The sequence below is a fragment of the Hyperolius riggenbachi genome, chromosome 2, assembly GCF_040937935.1.
Source record: "Hyperolius riggenbachi isolate aHypRig1 chromosome 2, aHypRig1.pri, whole genome shotgun sequence".
Lineage (NCBI taxonomy): Eukaryota > Metazoa > Chordata > Amphibia > Anura > Hyperoliidae > Hyperolius > Hyperolius riggenbachi.
Window position 1 is genome coordinate 162095879 of NC_090647.1, and position 18444 is coordinate 162114322.

An 18444-nucleotide genomic window follows, 5' to 3' on the forward strand; every position below is an offset into this window, starting at 1 on the left:
TCCGAGATGAACTTTTACTCATTGCATAATTGTGTTCCGTTCCTATTGTTTATAGGGCATTCCTCAATCCAAATATTTTTTTGTTTTTGTTTTAATACTCTAATTCCCTATAAACTAAACAAGCCTCACCCACAACTTTTCAGAGAGCCTTGGCATTTTCAGACAGTAGCAAGGGCTCATGGGAGCTCAGTCTGGGCAGGAGAAGGAGGAGGTATTACTAGCCAGATATTTCAAAGGCAGAGGGGAGGAGGAAGGGGGATTAGGTTTTTTTCACAGGCTGAGTACTCAAGATGCAGACAAGCTTGCCTCTGTAACGTTTACAAACAACATGGCTGCTGTCATTGTATCACAGGAAGAAATAATCATATTGGGCTTGAGTGCTAACTGTTAGCACGGCTGTTTTCGCACGAATTTTCGCGTTTGCGTGCGATCGTGAACAATTAAACGGTTTCGCACACAAATGTGAAATTTCGTGCGGAATCGTTATCGTTAGACTTTTCGTGCGAAAACGATAACGATTTTGCATTTGGGCGCGAAAATGTTTAATTGCGTGTGAAAATTTGCGATCGCGCGCAAACGGCCGTGCTAACAGTTAGCACTCTTTTGTGAATCAAGCCCATTCTATTGAAGCTGTTTGCAGCTAGATTTGCTGTGTAAACTATCTAAGCTTTAGTGAAGATATATAGACAAGTTACTTATTATAGTTAGTTTTTCATCTGGATCCACTTTAAAAGGAAACAAACATAGCAGTCTCCATATACCTTTCCCTTCAGGTTCCCTTTAACCTCCTTGCCGGTTATCCCGAGCTCAGCTCGGGGTAACCTGCGCAGGAGGATTTCTCAGGCCCTGCTGGGCCGATTTTCATAATTTTTTTTTTCCTACACGCACCTAGCACTTTGCTAGCTGCATGTAGTACGCGATCGCCGCCGCTACCCGCCGCGCTGCCCCCTCCCCCCCGCCCCCTGCGCAGCCTGGCCAATCAGTGCCAGGCAGCGCTGAGGGGCGGATCGGGATTCCCTGTGACGTCCCGCGTCTGTGCCATGTTTTTTTTTTTCCTTTTGTGCAATACCAGTTGCCTGGCTGTCTTGCTGATCCTCTGTCTCTAATACTTTTAGGAAAATACCCTGAACAAGCATGCAGCAGATCAGGTGTTTCCGACATAAATGTCGGAACTGACAAGATTAGCTGCATGCATGTTTCTTGTGTTACTCAGACACTACTGCATCCAAATAGATTAACAAGGCTGCCAGGCAACTGGTATTGCACAAAATAGGAAAAAAAAAACATGGCAGCCTCCCTACAGTTGTCCTTTAACAAGCAAGATATCACAATGGCAGCCCTACAGTATCCATTTTTGAAGTCAATATAAAAATGGCACCTCCTATATTTTTGCTCTGACAAATTCTCTTGAAATTATCATGAAACACAATGCCACTCATGTAAACAAAATATATTAATTTTAATCGTAAACCACTGTTTAGAAATACAAAATCATATGTACACAAAGTAGTTAAATATATTTACATGGAAGAAAAAAAGGATCATAAAAAATCATACATTTAAAAAATTAAATATTTATATGAAAAACATCAGCAAAACCAGAAGGATATGTGCAAGATAATAAAGTCAAGTTGAGCTCAATACTGAGAATGAGTTACGATTTCTCAGCTATAATATTGGCATTTAAAAGCTGAAATGTATTGCAACATACATGTTGTGTCATATAGACTACTGAAAAGTCTACAAAGCACCAGAGTATATACTGAATAAATACAAAAAAAAACAAAAAATAAACTTAGAAGCAGAGTGTGAGCATCTTCATTTTATACAGATTATTATCATGTTTGAACAATCTTCATTGTACAGGCATGTGATGGAGTAAAGGTGGCTCTACACTGGCAGATATCTCTCAGATCAACTGGGTGTACCAACAGTGGTGAAACGATCACTCGTATGTTATACATGTTATGTGCTCAGAGCTACACTTGTTTTATCAGTACCCGAGTGGATGCTTCATTGCACATTTACTTCATTAAAACACCTGCAATCTTTGTCCATTTGGTTAATCTAATAAAAATCTGCCCGATTACTAATTTGTCTCTAGCATGACACAATGGGCCTGATTCACAAAGCGGTGCTAACTCTTAGCACGGGCATTTTCGCGCGATCACGAATTTTCGTGCGAAACGATAACGTTTTCGCGTGCAAACTCGATTTTTTTGCACGAACAATATCGATTTCGTACGAAAATTCGCTTATACACGCGAAAACATTATCGTTTCTCGCGAAAATTCGCACGAAAACGGCCGTGCTAAGAGTTAGCACCGCTTTGTGAATCAGGCCCAATGCCTTTAAAACCCAGTTCCCAGCACAGATTCAAAGTCACCAAAGAGGAAGCCGATGCCCCGAGAACGGGGCCGATGTTGTATAGACGTGTCACTAGCCTGCAGGCTAGTGAGGCATTTTGTTGCTATGCTTGCGTGTTTACAGAGCTTAAAATATATGTAATTTCATATCTTAGCGACAACAGTGTTCACGTTTCCATTATTGTCTGAATTGTGACTTATGTAGCTAAAATTGCTTTCTTGAAATTTTGAGGACATGTATAAAAGTAGCAGGCATGTGTGTTTCAGGCTTTCTGGGTGGGCTACTACTCAGATTGCATCATCCCACTATTCAGACTGCAAGGTGGATGGCAAAGACTGTTTCTTTGAGAAGACTGCAGGCTAAAGCAATGACATTCAAATAACTACTGCCTGGGCTCCTGATCAGATATTTTAACTATGACTTGTTTGACAAGTGGTTTGGGAACTTCTACACAAGGAAAAACAAGATCTGCTATGGAATACAGATCTAGGTAACGCTTGTACCTGGGGTACTGGGCTACATGCCTATCTAACTACTATAGAAGTATGTACTTTGTCAGCAATGTGGGTATCTCTATATGGAAAGGAGGAAGCGCCTTTGCAAATATTGAAAAATGAACTTTGGGTGGGGGTGGTTGTGGTGGTTAGCAGAGATATAGGAGGAGATATGTGCAGGTCTGGAGAGCGAATATATAGGCTCTGCATATTACAGAACCGCATGCTTCAATATAACATTATTATTTGGCATATGTTTTACTGCATGCAGATTCATCTTCATATGACATGAAGCCAAAATCCAGAATCCTAAACTAACCGGGCGGATCGCTCAGAAAAAGCCGTATCAGTCTGCAGACAGACTGTACACACGCCGGACTGTCACTGGAACGCCCACCCAGCGGTAGGTGACGACGGACCCGTCGTTGCCTCCAGTCTGGCGTGTGTACAGACCTTAAGGCTCAAAATTCTATCAACTGTCTGTAAAACACAACAGAGTAGATAAGCTAAAGAAACCAAATAGAATTGTTGACCACTTTTTTGCCGGCCTTTTTAAGCCAGAAATCAGTTGCCCTAAAACAGTACAATACTACATTTGAGCCTGTTTAATACTATGTACAATGGTTTGAGTATCTCATAACAGGCAGTCACTGAGGCTTTCATTAATCTGATCATACTAAAATATAAATACTACCGGTAAATAATGGGCCTTAGAAGTATAGACATTCCAGTGTGCCATTTTGGAATTAAATGTAAATGTTTTCATAACCTGTGGAGATCTGTTAAAATATGATATTTAACAACTCCTTTTTAGGGAGTAAAGTAAGCAATATTTATTTGTGCTTAATATGCCCTCAACTTTTCCATGTTTGCAAAAAGGGGATGGGGGAAAAGGGGGATGGGGAACAGCTTGTTAATGATTACTACTATTTAAAGCATCTATAAAAGTGATTACTACCAGCACAGGACCAATAGAGGCCCCGATGCGGTCGCTACCTCTGCACCCCCTATTGCTACGCCACTGTCATTAGCTCTGTACCTTCTTCTGTAAGTGAGCTCAGAGAGATGGCATGCTATATTTCCAATGGATCACATACCATTATAATCAAACATGAAACTATAAAAAGCAGCATATTTCCAGTTATAGAGAAGTGGATTGTATTGACAATTTTGATAGAAAATGTCAGACACTTTTTCTCTTGAGAAGAAATGGCTTAAACTATTTACAGTGAGGGAGATTACTTTGATGTGCTACACTAAACATGCACTTTTAATTGGTTTACTACATTTCCTATGTAGCTGCATTGTTTAAAATAGTCATATCTACCACAGACACATTTACTACAAGGCATTAAGGGGGAGCTCTTCCTGTCCACATTCACCCGCATACTTCACAAAGTTTATCTAGCAATGCAAAGTAGAATAGCTGAAATTGTTTAGTGGAAAGGTCACCTTGTGCAACAGAAAGAACAATGCACATTGTGCCTATTATTACACACTGTATTAAAGGTTCTTTATGCTCAACACTGCCTCTAACAAACTGCTGTAGGACTGAGCAGACTCAGATATCACTGCTACCTTATGCGATTGTCACCTGGAAGAAGGATCCAATGTGACACACTGAGATTTTATTTGTAGAATAGATTTCAATGCCACTATTTATTGACATAACATAATAAATGTGGTAATAATTGGTTTAACACACATCAATGAAGACTATAGCCTTGGTTATGCATGAGCTGTCGGGCCTCCCTCCTGTGGGCAGAAGCAGAGTTGGATTTATACATTTTACCTCCCAAGGCCTACTGTCACCAACCCCTCCCCTCCCCCCGCTTCATTCTGTGCTCTCCCCGTCCTGTGCTCTGCTCCCCAAATCCTGTACTGTGCTGTGCTCCACTGCTCCCCCATCCTGAGCTGCCCCTGTCCTGTGCTCCCCACTATCTGTGCCATCCCCATCCACTTATCCTCTCACCACTCACTTCTTGCTCTATTGCCTGGACATGATAACACACAACATGAGGACCTGGAGATGCCAGGCACTAGAGCGAGAAATGAGTGGTGAGATGATTTATATTGCTGGAATGTTCAGAGGAGGTGAGTGAAGCACGGCTACCTACCGATGCAACAGCTACTCGGCATACTGGGCTAGAGGGGCACAGGATGGAGATTGCTCGCTGGGACACAGGGGAGGAGGGTCTATTGTCAGGCCGGCCACGGACTGGGTCTCTGACCGCTGTGGTTTACATGTTTGCCAGTTTAACTGCCTGAGTGTTTCAGTCTGCTGCCTCCCCCTTGCTTGCTTGGTGCCCTAGGCCATGGCCTTTGTGGCTTTGCCCCAAATTCAGCCATGGGCAGAAGGATGACTTCATACACCTTATTTCTATTTAGGAAGTGTTGAAGCAAAATTCTGTTCCAGCCAAAACTCTCACTGGAAGAATCAGTCAATCTTTGCAGCCGGGGGTGTGGCTTCACTTAATGGGGCTCAGGATTAGTCTAAATATACAAAATGGATAACAAATGCTCCTGTGGTGTGAAATGAACCCTGCAGGATAATTGGGCGTTGTGGGTATTCTGTACATCCACAGTGTACTGCTACTATGGGTGCAATTTGAGTTCACTGTCAGTTTTGGAAACTCATACTGTAGCTGGCGGATAGACAGATAATATGTATAATAGACAGATAATTACAGATAATACATTTTATAACATTATATTTTTAACAAATCATTAAGCACTGACATATGTCTATAGAAGCTGTCCGAGGAAAATAACTGTCCCTTTCATTATATAAGTGCTAAATAAATTGGGCCAAAGGCAGTTCATTGGCATTCCCCTAAAATTAGACCCAGACTATGAACAGATTAGATTCTGCGCTCCTGAGGGACAGTTTATGACAAGACTATATACTCTGTAAAGTGCTGTGGAAGATGTCAGTGCTATATAAATACTAAATAATATTAATATGCAGTTATGTTGATCAAAACCGGTATAACCTTCTGGAGCGAAAGTGCAGCAATAAAATTAGCACACTTTTTAAAAAGGTTATTGACCCCTCTGTACAGATAAAAATGTCACTCCCTGCAGGCTTACTCTATAAGATACCGTAACTTCTACAAGACAAAAGTTAGATGACATGTGTCAGACACTAGGGACTGTACAAATACAGGAATATAAAGCCTCATGCCAGAATGAACACTGTAAATTTCCTTACACAGAAATCACTTCTTTGGTACACAGCAGACCGGCAAAATATCTACATTATAGGAAAATATAATTTGGCACGTTGTTCAAAACGGTTTGTCAAATAAATAAGGCACAGTATGTTACACGCTGAGCTATTAGTATAGCGTGTACCCTTAACGTTATTTGTCCTGATCCTGCATGTGAGTTATGCAAGATAACTAGGCGCTGGCCCTTCTGCATGGAAAGTCATCAGCCGAGCAGGACAGATATTGGGACAAGATTCTATCTGCTAACACAGGCTACCGATTTACAGTTGTATATCAACAAGCTTGAAGGCCCCAAAATATGTTGCTTCCTGGTCGGGGTCCATCAGGTCAATGTGAGTGGCTTTAATGTATATCTCCTCCCCAGCCATCAGTTTGAAGACACCTCCTAGGTAGGCAGAGTAAAAGTTATATGTATTATTAGACCACGCTGCAGTTTTTCCTCCCTTCATTAGGGTTACTTTTTTAGTCTTTTTTGACTTCTTGACATAAAGCATGAGCTGCGATTCATTTGTGGTGAGATTCGATGATAACACATAGTGTCTAAAACATATGTTTGTATAGACAAAATAGTATCCATCTTGTAAGATTTTCAGTCTTCCATTACTGTATTCCATGTGTTCTAGGTGGGCCAGACCTTCATTATGTTTCCAGAAATGAATGGGCAGTGCACTTTTGTTACCTGGGGAGAAAGACAAATGATGAATGAATGGAAAGTTACAATACTATAGAAATGTTTGCATTGATAGACATCACATCTGAGAGATCATTCCCACCAGAAAAATGGATTCTGATTGTAGGCCTAATGAAGGAGTCGCGAGCAGAGCATAGAGGATAAGTTACTTACCGGATCTCGGAATTCCACCACTGGGATCTCTCTGCAGCTGCTTCAGCTGGCTGGATAGTGTAATGGTTAAGGGCTCTGCCTCTGGCACAGGCGGCCGGGTTCAAATCTTGGCTCTTCCTGTTCTGTAAACTCTTCCTATTCATTAAGGAGACCTTGGACAAGACACCCTAACACTGCTACTGCCCACTAAGTGTGCCCTAGCAGCTGCAGCTGTGGCACTTTGAGTCAAACAAGAGAAAAGCGTGATACAAAAGTTATGTGTCTTGTCCAGCGTCCACTATGGCTTTCAGGTCCCTTCACTCTTCATGTGACCTGCTGGTGGGTCACATGATGAAAGATGCCACAGTAGCCATGGAGACAGGATATCTCAGTGGTGGAATGCTGTTAGTTGGTGAGCAATGTATACTTTAGGCTCTGCTTATGACTCTGCATGGGATAGAGGGAGGGAGAGGAGTGGTGCACTTGGAGAGGGGAGTGCTTTGCCTCTCCACCATCAGGCGCCTCTATGGTAAGTCCAGCCCTGTTGAGAGTAATATTGAGGCTGACATTTATTTCCTTATAAACAATGCAAATTTCTTGGCTGTCCTGGTGATCCTCTGCCTCTTTGGGGGGACCATAATGGACCTTGTTCACAGGATGGCAATAATATATTTATATATTTTTCATGTCACCCTGAGGAAGGGTGAATAAATCAGAGAGAAGGAAAATAGTCTGGCACTATTGCACTTTCTGCATATGCACTTTTTTGGTAATAAATACATTAACTGTAAACACAGTCTCATGCAAAACAAGCATTAAAGATGTACTTATCACAAGCAGTGGTAACTGGGTTGGAGGAGCCGGCAGTGTGAGCCGAGGGATACACTGCCTAATGACTGTTTCAATGGATGTGAAACCTAGCTTCTTCCAAACCCAATATACATGGAAAATGTAAGCAGAACCGTCACCGAGACTCTCTGGCAAGCGCACCAATGGGATATCCGGGGCGAGGTCACCACGGCAGAATGGAAGTGAGTGCCCTGTTAAAAACACTCATAATGGCTGATTCTGCTCACATTTTCCATGCACATTGGCCTCAGAAGAAGCTAAGTTTCACTCCCTGTGAAACAGTCGTTAGGCCGTGCACCTCTCGGCGCCCACTGTTGCCTCCTCCAACCCACTGCTTGTAATAAGTACATCTTATATTTGTTTTGTACAAAGATTGTGTTTACCATTGATGCATTTTCGGCATATGCACTTTATTGGTAATAAATACAGTAGTGCCAGACTTTCCTTCTCCTGGATTAATTGCAACCCATTACTGCAGTATTTAAAAATATTTTTTAAAAAGTTATGACTTAACTTTCACTTTAAAAAAAAAAATATAAGCTCAGAAATTAGACAAGTGGTTTTGTGATCAATATTTGTTTAGGACAAGAGACAGAAATCCAGCAAAAAAAGATTTCTTTAAATCGGAATACGAAAAGATTCCAGTCAGTTTTTGGCAAGGCATCCTATGGTTTGGTTAAAATCACGTAATCATTTTAGCCAACTTGTGCTCCAGCTACTACGATGTGCACTCACAGACCTTATGTCTGGGTGGCCAGAGGGGGATTGCTCAAGAGAAAACAAGCAGGATCTATCTGGAATAACCACTGAACAACGGAGGTTACTAGAAACATTGTGGCATCATCCTGGAACTCATACTGAAACAGTGAAAAATAGAAAGAAAAAACTGGCACCAGTATGCAGCAGGGACGGAACGGCCACTGGTGGGCTTACCTGCAGCGTGCGCCAACATCAACGTTTCTGGAAAGAGGAGAGGAGAGATGTGCACTGCTGCTAAAAGCCCTTTATTGTACACATTTGGCAAACATTAGGAGCAATAAATATGGAGGCTGCCATATATATTTCCTTTTAAACAAAGCAGATTGCCTGGCAGTCCTGCTGACCCACTGCCTCTAATACTCTTAGCCATAGACCCTGAAAAAGAATGCAGATCAGATATTCTGACTGACCTCTGACTAGACTAGCTACATGCTTGTTTCAGGTGTGTCATGCAGACGTTAATCATGCATGATATATCAACAGAACTGCCAGGCAACTGGTATTGTTTATAAGGAACATCCATACCCCTCTCATTTCAGTTGTTCTTTAAGAAAAACAATTAAATGACAATGATGAAAAACACTGAATTTATACTGGATCTTATTGTAGCGATTGCAAGTCATGAATACTGTATATTGTACACATTTGACATACAGAGACAGCATGTGGTGTAGCGTAGAGCACTCTTGCATTATAATGCTAAAGTACCAGGATCAGTCTTCCCAATCCAGGACACCATCTACATAGTGTGTATGTTGTCCTCATTTTTGCATGACTCAAGTGTTAACTGGTTTCTCCCAAGATTGTGGTAGGGATATTGGACTGTGAGCTCCTCTTTTACTGAGCAACAGCTAGTGACTCTTTGGAATTTGTTGGTGCTTTATAAATAAAAATAACAACAGATCTGTCTCTGTGCCTAGCAACAATATGTTAATTTCCTGTGGTACAGAACAAGTGACACAGAGCCATCAGACTGCTGTGTAGTGTGTCTATGGAGTCTGACCACAGATTCCCTAGGAAGATGGCTACCCCTCCCAAGAAGGACACAAGATGGAGTTGTAGCTGGTTGCTTATCCCAACCTCTCTGTTCCTTTCCCATAGCACTCCCAGTCGGTATTAGTAGAAAAGGGTGCCAGAGCTGTCTGTGTAAAAAGGGCGCGGCAATAGACTTCAATGTTATTTGTCACGATTAGCAGCTATAAGCGGTGAAAAGGGCGCCCATTATTTTATATCGGCTTTATCATGTTTATATCGGCTATATCATGGAAATGTTTGCGGTTACGATAAAGGACCTGATTTCAATTACGCGTAAACTGTATTCCCTTAATATAATAACAGCTATAATTTGGTCCTGTGCCTCATTATTTGTTTCATTTTATTTACGGCTACTACAATCCGCACTAAATAGCGTTTGTTTCGACCAAGCCAAATACCGGTTATATCTTCTCAATATTACACCTACAAAGATGGTAAATACAGTTTATATCTTTATGTCATTATATACGGCTACAATAATCACAGTGAATAACGGTTTTATCTTTTAAAAATTGCGAATACAACAATCTCACTGAATGCCATTTAGATCTTTGTCATAAATTGCGGCTACAACAACAGCGGTGGGTTAAGGTCAGGCACCACCATGGGGGCGGTTATGGTTGGGGGGTGGGGTTAATGGTTTGGCAACACTATGGGGGGGTTAAGGTTAGGCACCAGGAGGGATTAGCGTTAGGATTACATTCTAATAGTGGCTACATCCAGTGCCTTTTGTAATCTGAATCAATTAGCTACAAACAAGCACCCTTTTATAAATGAAATTACGTTAATCTCCTACATCCAGAGTCCTTTTAAAAATGAAATCACGTTTATGGACTACATCCTGTGCCCTTTTATAAACAAAATCACAATTATCGCCTAGATCCATCCAGTGCCCTTTTATAAACAAAATCACATTTATCGCCTATATCCGGTGCCCTTTTATAAACAAGATCACATTTATTGGCCACATCGACACCCTTTTATGAACAAAATCATGTTTATTGGCTATAGCCAGCTCACTTTAATAACCAAAATTACATTTATCGGCTATATCCGCCGCACTTTTTTCCAGGCGCCCTTTTTCATGTACGCCTCCCAGTCTGCCAAGCACAGACATTCCGTCACTGGGAACTGCAAGAGGCACTGCTTACACTGAAATAGAAGTATTAAGGGGATTTTTTTCAATATGACATTATTCATTGTAGCCTAGAAGGAGGGGGAGAAGGGCAGAGACTTAATAAATAAGTTTTGCTGGACTAGGCCTATAAAGCACTAATGAAGCCTATCAGTTATAATGGGGAAGCTAAGGAATATGTACTTCCAAATGTATATGGAAATAATACACAACTGTTTTGCTTCTTCCTCTGCTTCTTGGATACTTTAGGACATTAGACTGACCACATATTAAATGGGGGAGCTGCAGCTTATCATGAACTAAAGGTGGCCACTAACGATACAATTTTTTTTCATCCAATTTTACCAAATCTATGTAGTAGAAGGGTGACCTGAGTAAATATATTGAATGGATAATTTAGGCAGCTACCTTATATTACAGAGAAATGGTAAGATTGGATGAAAAAGACTGTATCGTTAGTGGCCAGCTTATGGTTATTGAACCCAATTTACAAAGATTGGAGGCCAAAGATTACAGCCCTTGTGTTTCAGTAATCCTGGAATGAGTTTATTAAAACTTGTTCTTAGGTGGCAAAGGACTGAAATGCCTAATTGGTTCTTATTAAATCATAGCAAGGACTGCTGAAAGGTTAGTGAAATGACAGCACTGCAAAAATACATGTATTTACAGTGAGTGTTTTGGAATAAATTCAGGACTAGCTTGCTATATTATAACTGCATAGCTGCAATCTCATTCACATTGATCAATCCTTATTATTACCTGATATGACACGGGGGGAGGGTTGCAAACTTATTGTCTGCTAAGAACATTTTAAAATAATCTAGCCCAGGTTTGCCAGATCACCCAGGCATTCCAGTCATCTTTAGGGTGAGTGGAGGTAACCAAAAAAGATAAAAACGATTCAAAAAGTTAAAAAAGGAGAGGAAGTAGTTGGCTTGCCTCTCTGGAATAAACAGCCAGTTGTATGAATGACTTCTCAGGGTAAGTTCACAGTGGGACGTTAAAGTCGCGCGTTAAAACAGCATTTAACGCAGAATAACTCACTGCAATGAAAAATCAATGCCCTGTTCACAGTGCACACGTTGCGTTGGTGTCTAACGCTGCACGTTAAGTAAAAGTACTGCATGCAGTGCGTTATACACGTTATTAGCTGCGTTGGACTGTTTGCACATGCTCAGTAATGACTTGGAAGCATACTTTTCATTGCCTGTATTTTTTACTGTATCTGCTGTATGCGACGGTAACGCTGCGTTGCCACTTTTTGGGCGCGTTGCGTTGTAAGATTGCGGTGCGACTTTAACGTGGCATCAAAACGCAACGTCCCACTGTGAATCTAGCCTCAAAGGTTTTACTGCACAATACATAAGATAACGAGGCACAGGTCTTGCATTGACCTGACCCAGTGAAACGCATAAGTTACTGTATACACCTCAGTTGGGAGGTTGTATTTTTATTTTCATTTCCCTTGTTTGTAGTTTGCCCTTGCCCTCTCCCCATGATCAAGGAGACGTCTATTAACCCTGGAGAGTGGCGTGTGAGAGAGAGAGAGAGAGAGAGAGAGAGAGAGAGAGAGAGAGAGAGAGAGAGAGAGAGAGAGAGAGAGAGACAGACACACACTAGTTTGTTTATATATGCTTTATCTTTTGTCATTTTTTTGTTCTCAAAACCTACCATATAGAATTGACTATCACAGATCCTCTGAGCCCACATAAGGTACCCGCTGGTTAAGTAAAGAATGTAACCAGTACCTAGGCCATAGACTTCATTTACACTCTGTCCTGTTCCCATTCTTGCACATTGTGTAAGGATGCCCCAATGTCTGGAGGCAAGTCTATGGCACTTGTTTTATAGCCTTATATTGGATTTTGAAAAAAATGCGTTTCACATAGGGCTGTTGCTATTTTGAGCTAGAAAACAACTCTGGTTTCATACCCTGAAATAAATCCCTCTCTTTAATGTTGTACACATTTTGGGACATATTGACGAAAGGCAGGGAAAATTATCGCTCGCACACCAAGCTATGTCAGTTGCATAAATACCAGCAAAATTGCTATGATCGCATGATAGTTTTATCGGCTTTACATGCATTTGCCCTATTGCCATTATAGCAGATACAGGTCTGGCATATCTAAACTCATTTCCACATACCTAATAGATTACCCGTCGCATTAAATGTAAGATGAGCAACCGGCCATTCATGACTATTTTTAACTCTGGTATGATTTGGTGTTTCTCCTTCACCTGAAAGCAAGCACAAACAAAAAATATATAAGTTTAATCCCAACTCTGTGCTGCAGAAGAGTTTTAACGGGTTAATGAAAGCCCCACTTACCATCTCCTATACGTGACTGCTTCCGTGATCTCAACTCTTGCGCCTACAGGGTAAAAGGACAAACACAACTATGAGACTTCAAATATAGTTTAGTTAACTGACCCAAGTAAAAGTGAAGAGTTCACAACATCCGCAAAGCTTTGTGACACCAGTCAGCAATCACTCACAACTTAACACAATTAACTGACACATCCAATCTGTGTTCACTAAGTATGAAGAGCCCAATTAAAATGATTGATATCATGAATTATTGCTTCCTAAGGTTAAACTTGATATCCATATGGGTCAAAAAACAGATTCAATAAATAAATAATTGCAGAGAAGAGTTCATTTCAAGTAAATATCTTTATGAGTTTGCTAAAAGCATGGTTCTCCCCTTCCACCCCCACACAAGTAAATAACCCACATGTGCAGATCCAGCATAATGTTAAAGTATCTTCTTGTATACCACAAAGTGAACATCATGAGATTGAAGATGGTTCTGGCTTATTCCTTTACTCAAGGTAAATCTTTTACCAGCTATGGATTTAGTAGCTTCATATCAGAGGACAAAGCATAAGGCCTGGGCCCCACTGGCAGCGCTTTTAGAAAAACACAAAACGCTCATAATTTCTAAATCGTGGAAGTCCAGCAATTTTAAACACAATTCCCGGAGCATTGGACCTTTGGCAGCCATCGAATGTGATGTCTCCCTAAATGCTGCATGCAGCGTTTTGCCAACACTGCAAGTGAAACCACCCCACAGGGCTCCAATGTTACAGCACTCCGCCGATTGCTAGTGATCGGCAGCAAAAGCCCTACCAGTGGGCCCCAGGTCTAAGTGATATCCACAGAAACTTCCAGGCAACAACATTAATTAAAAAAGACAATCCTGAAAGGGGCGTGAAAGATTGCTTTTTTAATTTTTCTTTAAACTATGCCAACTTCCTGGCCATTTTTTTGGTCCTGTGTCTCATCGGACGGTCGGACGGACGAGGGGGGGGGGGGTGTTAAGGTTAAGCACCACCAGGAGTGATCTGTATTAGAGTAGAGAGAGGTTAGGTCATAGTGAAATATTGGCCAATATTACCGATATTTCACTATATGAATTAAGTAGTAGAATGTCAGTCAATTTACCGATAGTCTACTACTGCTATTTCCTGTGACTTTTAAACCTTTTCTTCCCGCTATCCCTGCATCCAAATTAGCTTGCAGCGCTTTTGAATGTACGCATTGGCACAGTTTAAAAGGAAATAAGTATGGAAGCCTCCATATCCTTTTCACTACAGTATCTCTTTAAAACAACTGAATGTAATAAAATGCTATCTGAGTTCAGCTTGGCCATCTATATTCAAAGATGTTCTGTGATTGGAGATACAGTTTAAACAATGGTTACAGTACAGATCAGGATAGGATATAACCTATACACTACATTCTACTGTCATTTTATTGTTATACACAGATCGAGCATAATGGCTCACAAAGTATTACCGCATGTGGTAATGCAGAAAACAGCTGATTTTTACCAGCATTTAGAAAAATGTAAATTTAAATAGGCTGTCACTGCATGGCAAGCAGAAATTACTGACCAGTGAGGTAAATTATCAACTTGTGCAGTAAATACCTCAATATATGTCAGTAAATGTCCATTTATAAAGATTAGTGCATGCGGTAAAGCCCAATAACATGTTTGGGTTATTACCTCCAGCTCTGATATGTCAGAAACTATCTTCAGCTTACATTAGCCCATGTCTTACAGAAGCAGAGAGCCAATAGAAACAGCCTCCCTCTCCTGCAAGTCCCTCTAATAGGCTTAGATTTGTTCTAGGGAGGGATGAGCTTCTCTACCTCCCAGGCAGGGGAGTAGAGAGCCGAGCTGGCACAAAAGAGATTTCCCCTGCAGCCCTTCAGATGTTTAACCTTTTAGGTTCCTGTTTAAAGTTGCGGAGGAGCTAATGGGGAAAAGCATGGCCTGTCTTATGTTTCTTAGACGTTCATCTATACTCAAGCCATTAAATAAAATGTTAATAAAGACTAATATACAGATTTAGAGGGAGTAGAACATACATGTACATCTAAAGGGATGCCTTTTACTATTGAAAATCCTTTACTACAGAGAAGTAGGAGAACAGCATGAAACAAAACAGAGACTCCATGCTGCTGTTCTACTGTTGACAAACAGGTCTTTGTGAATTGATACCATGATTTTCGGGAAATTATCAAACTTCTACCATACCTGTGAAAATCTTTGTGAAATGTCAAAAAAACAAAAAACAAAAGTCTAAAATACTGAATGCTGTATTTTACCAACCTGATTTTTTTTTTTTTATCGAACAGCCATTTGTGGGTTCCATTGTGCAGATTTGAGGCATACTAATATGGAGCAGATGACAGAGAAATTGGGAAGAACTATGCTGTGAAATAAGATTATCTGGCTGTTTCATCGATCTGTAGATCAGCAATGTTTACCTTGTCTGTCATATTTACTATGTGCTAATTTATCAGAATATTTTACAAAAGGGTTTTCAAATTGGGATGAAAATGAATGTGTTCCCCAAACATACCTTCAGGACTGCAGCATTAAATGCCTGTTTGGTTTCTTCACATGAGTTTGATATTTCTTTATCCTCTTTCAGTATATTCCTCCAGCACTGCAACTCCTCATTGATTCTGCTCGGATCCATCTATTAAACAATGAATTGAATACATGATGGCAGCTGATACTCAGATTCACATAATATGACAAATAGGCTTTTGTAAGGTATTACATTATAGAACTTTCTCTAAGACTGTAAATCTGTATTGGTGTATAATGCTTACATAATGCAGATTCTTTGAGGTCCAGGACTCTAAAATAGCTCTGCAAAACCTCTGTCAGGCCTCTTTTCCACGGACAGGCTGAACTGCTTGTTTGTGGAGAGCAGTCTAGCCGCCCAGCTGCCGGTCACAAGCGCAGTTTGACTGCTGTTACATGTAACCGAGTGGCAGTTATCGGTAACACCACCACGCATATCACGTTTGACATGCAGCAGCGTTACCATGTCACATTGGATGCAAATACATGCCTGTCCTCCGCCTGTTCCAATAGAACCAGTGAATTCACCACCTTTAGCTGCCCATGGAAAGGAGGAATAACTGCTAGTGTTGGCTTGTATAACAGTTGTGATTTGACTCAGCCTTTACATTAAATTAAAGGAAGGGAAGGGTTCATTAAAGTGATCCTGCAATGAGAGGGATATGGTAGCTGCCATATTTGTTACATAGTTACCTATTTATTTTGGTTGAAAAAAGACATACGTCCATCGAGCTCAACCAAAACTGTTTCCTTTTAAACAATGTCAGTGGCCTGGCTGTATGGCGGGGGGGATGTTGGGCTGGACATGGGGTTAAGATTAGTAGTTGCCCATTGGGGGGTTAGGGTTAAGCATTGGAGGAGGCGGGGGTTAAGGGCACCACCAGAAGTGTTCTGTGTTAGAGTAGGAGGAGGTTAGGTCATAGTGAAATACTGGCAAATATTACCAATATTTCACTAGATTAATTAAGTAGTAGAATATCAGTTAATTTACCAATAGTCTACTAGCGCAATTTCCTGCACCCGTTATAACCATGCCGAGGATGGAGTCGGCACTGGCATCTGCGCTTTAGCTCCAACCCACAATGGACCCACACCAACATAACAAGTTATTATGTGGCACAGAGTGTGCTGATGGTAATCAAAGCGTTGGACTTCTTGGTTCAAACCTTCAATCCGTGTAGCCTGACAAGTCCAATGATGGCACAGGCAGCGGGAGCCCAAATGCGCCCACGTAATATTTATATAGCATGGCACAGCGTGGTGTAGGAGAGGATCAAAGTGTCAGACAGGGAGCTCACTTGTATGTTTTTGTGTGTTTTCTGCACAAGAAAACTGAGAACGAATGTTAATCAATGGGTAGTTCACACTTGAATTATGTGTTTGCCACATTGGCCAGTAATCTATGCATATATGGCCACCTTAGTCTTTGATCTGAAGGCACTGATGCCATGTGGCATTATATCCGATGGCAGCGCCTGCAGCAGCGAGCATTGCTCCATGTTGGACTTAGTCTGACATCAGCAGCAGGGGAGAACGGTCCACTGTCCAACAGTGGATCACAAAAGGAAAGTATTAGAGGCAGAGGATCAGGATCAAAAGGGTCATGGAATTGGCAATGTTCAAAAGGAAATAAAATGGCAGCATCTATATCCCCACTGCAGGGTCACTTTATGACCCAATTTAATCTTAGAGAAAAACATTCCATTTTCCAATAATAAAGCTCTTTCAACATGTAAACAAAGAATAAATAAATCAAGAATAAATAAATTGAGTAAAAAATGCTCAAGATCAAGAATGCCACCTGTTATGATCTTAAGTATCAGAAACAGCAAACAATACAGGAAAGGACTACAGGAAGTATTTGAATAAAGCTATATATAATTTTAAGCAAGAAAAGAATCAGGTTATCATTCTGTAAAAGGTAAAAGATACTCTACCACTTCCTGTTCATGAACTTATAGGAAACCAGTCAGAAAATGTAAAACTCACTGCCTACTATGGGAAGCTAGTTTGCCTTTCTACAAAGTATAATATCCGGTAAGATGTGATCTTCCCTCATATGTGTAAATATAACCAGTGGTGGTGTAATAGTAGCTGCTCTGTTAAGCTTTTCTTATTCAGATGGATAGCATAGTTTAAAGTGACACTGAATCTCTTTTTTACCTTATTTTCTTATAAAGTCCTCTTCAGCATTAAATTCTACGTGGATTTGCCGCATTACTGTGGCAGAACAAGTGATTTATTGCCCAGAAATAGACATGCAAAGTTCCACGACTTTGCAGGTCGCATATTTTGCTGCACGGGGGGGGGGGGGGGCAGAGCTTTGCGCAGTTGCTCTGCCTCCTATCCTGTCAATCTCCGCCTCTCCCCGCCCTTTTCAGCGAAAGAAGACTGAGAGGGGCAGGGAGAGGTGGAGATTAACTGGAGAGGAGGCAGAGCCACTGCGTACAGCTCTGCCTCTACCAGGAAGGAAGATCTGCGAGCACAAGAACTTTGCTGGGCTATTTCTGGGCAATAAATCACTTGTTCTGCCATGGGAATGCAGCGCATCTGCTTAGAATTTAATGCTGAAGAGGACTTTATAAGAAAATAAGGTAAAAAAGAGACTACAGTGTCTCTTTAAATAATCAAACTCATTAGGCCTTATTCAGAAAGGCAGAAAGTAATGGTTAATCGTATTGTCATTAATCTTTGCCAATCTCTTGTAATAAGTTTGCTTTTGAACCAGATTGTAAGCCTACTGGGCAGGGCCCTCCTCCCTGTGTGCTCTTTTCTGCCACCATATGGACTCAGTGACTTGTCTGCTATATTTATACCTACATTTCAAAATGTCCCCCCAGCTAGTGTACAGCGCTAGCACTGTATA

At 41.0% G+C, this 18444-nt stretch overlaps 1 protein-coding gene across 1 annotated transcript in view; it reads right to left on the bottom strand.

The window, feature by feature from the left end:
• Nucleotides 1-1551: 1551 nt before the first annotated feature.
• Nucleotides 1552-18444, bottom strand: part of TNFSF11 (TNF superfamily member 11) — a 45378-nt gene continuing 28485 nt past the window's right edge. The window contains exons 2-5 of the mRNA XM_068267787.1: nt 15568-15687; nt 13025-13067; nt 12841-12933; nt 1552-6770 (exon numbers count right to left, since the gene is read on the bottom strand). Coding sequence (XP_068123888.1) covers nt 6352-6770; nt 12841-12933; nt 13025-13067; nt 15568-15687 — 675 coding nt within the window. The 3' untranslated portion in view covers nt 1552-6351. The remainder of the gene's footprint in view (nt 6771-12840; nt 12934-13024; nt 13068-15567; nt 15688-18444) is intronic.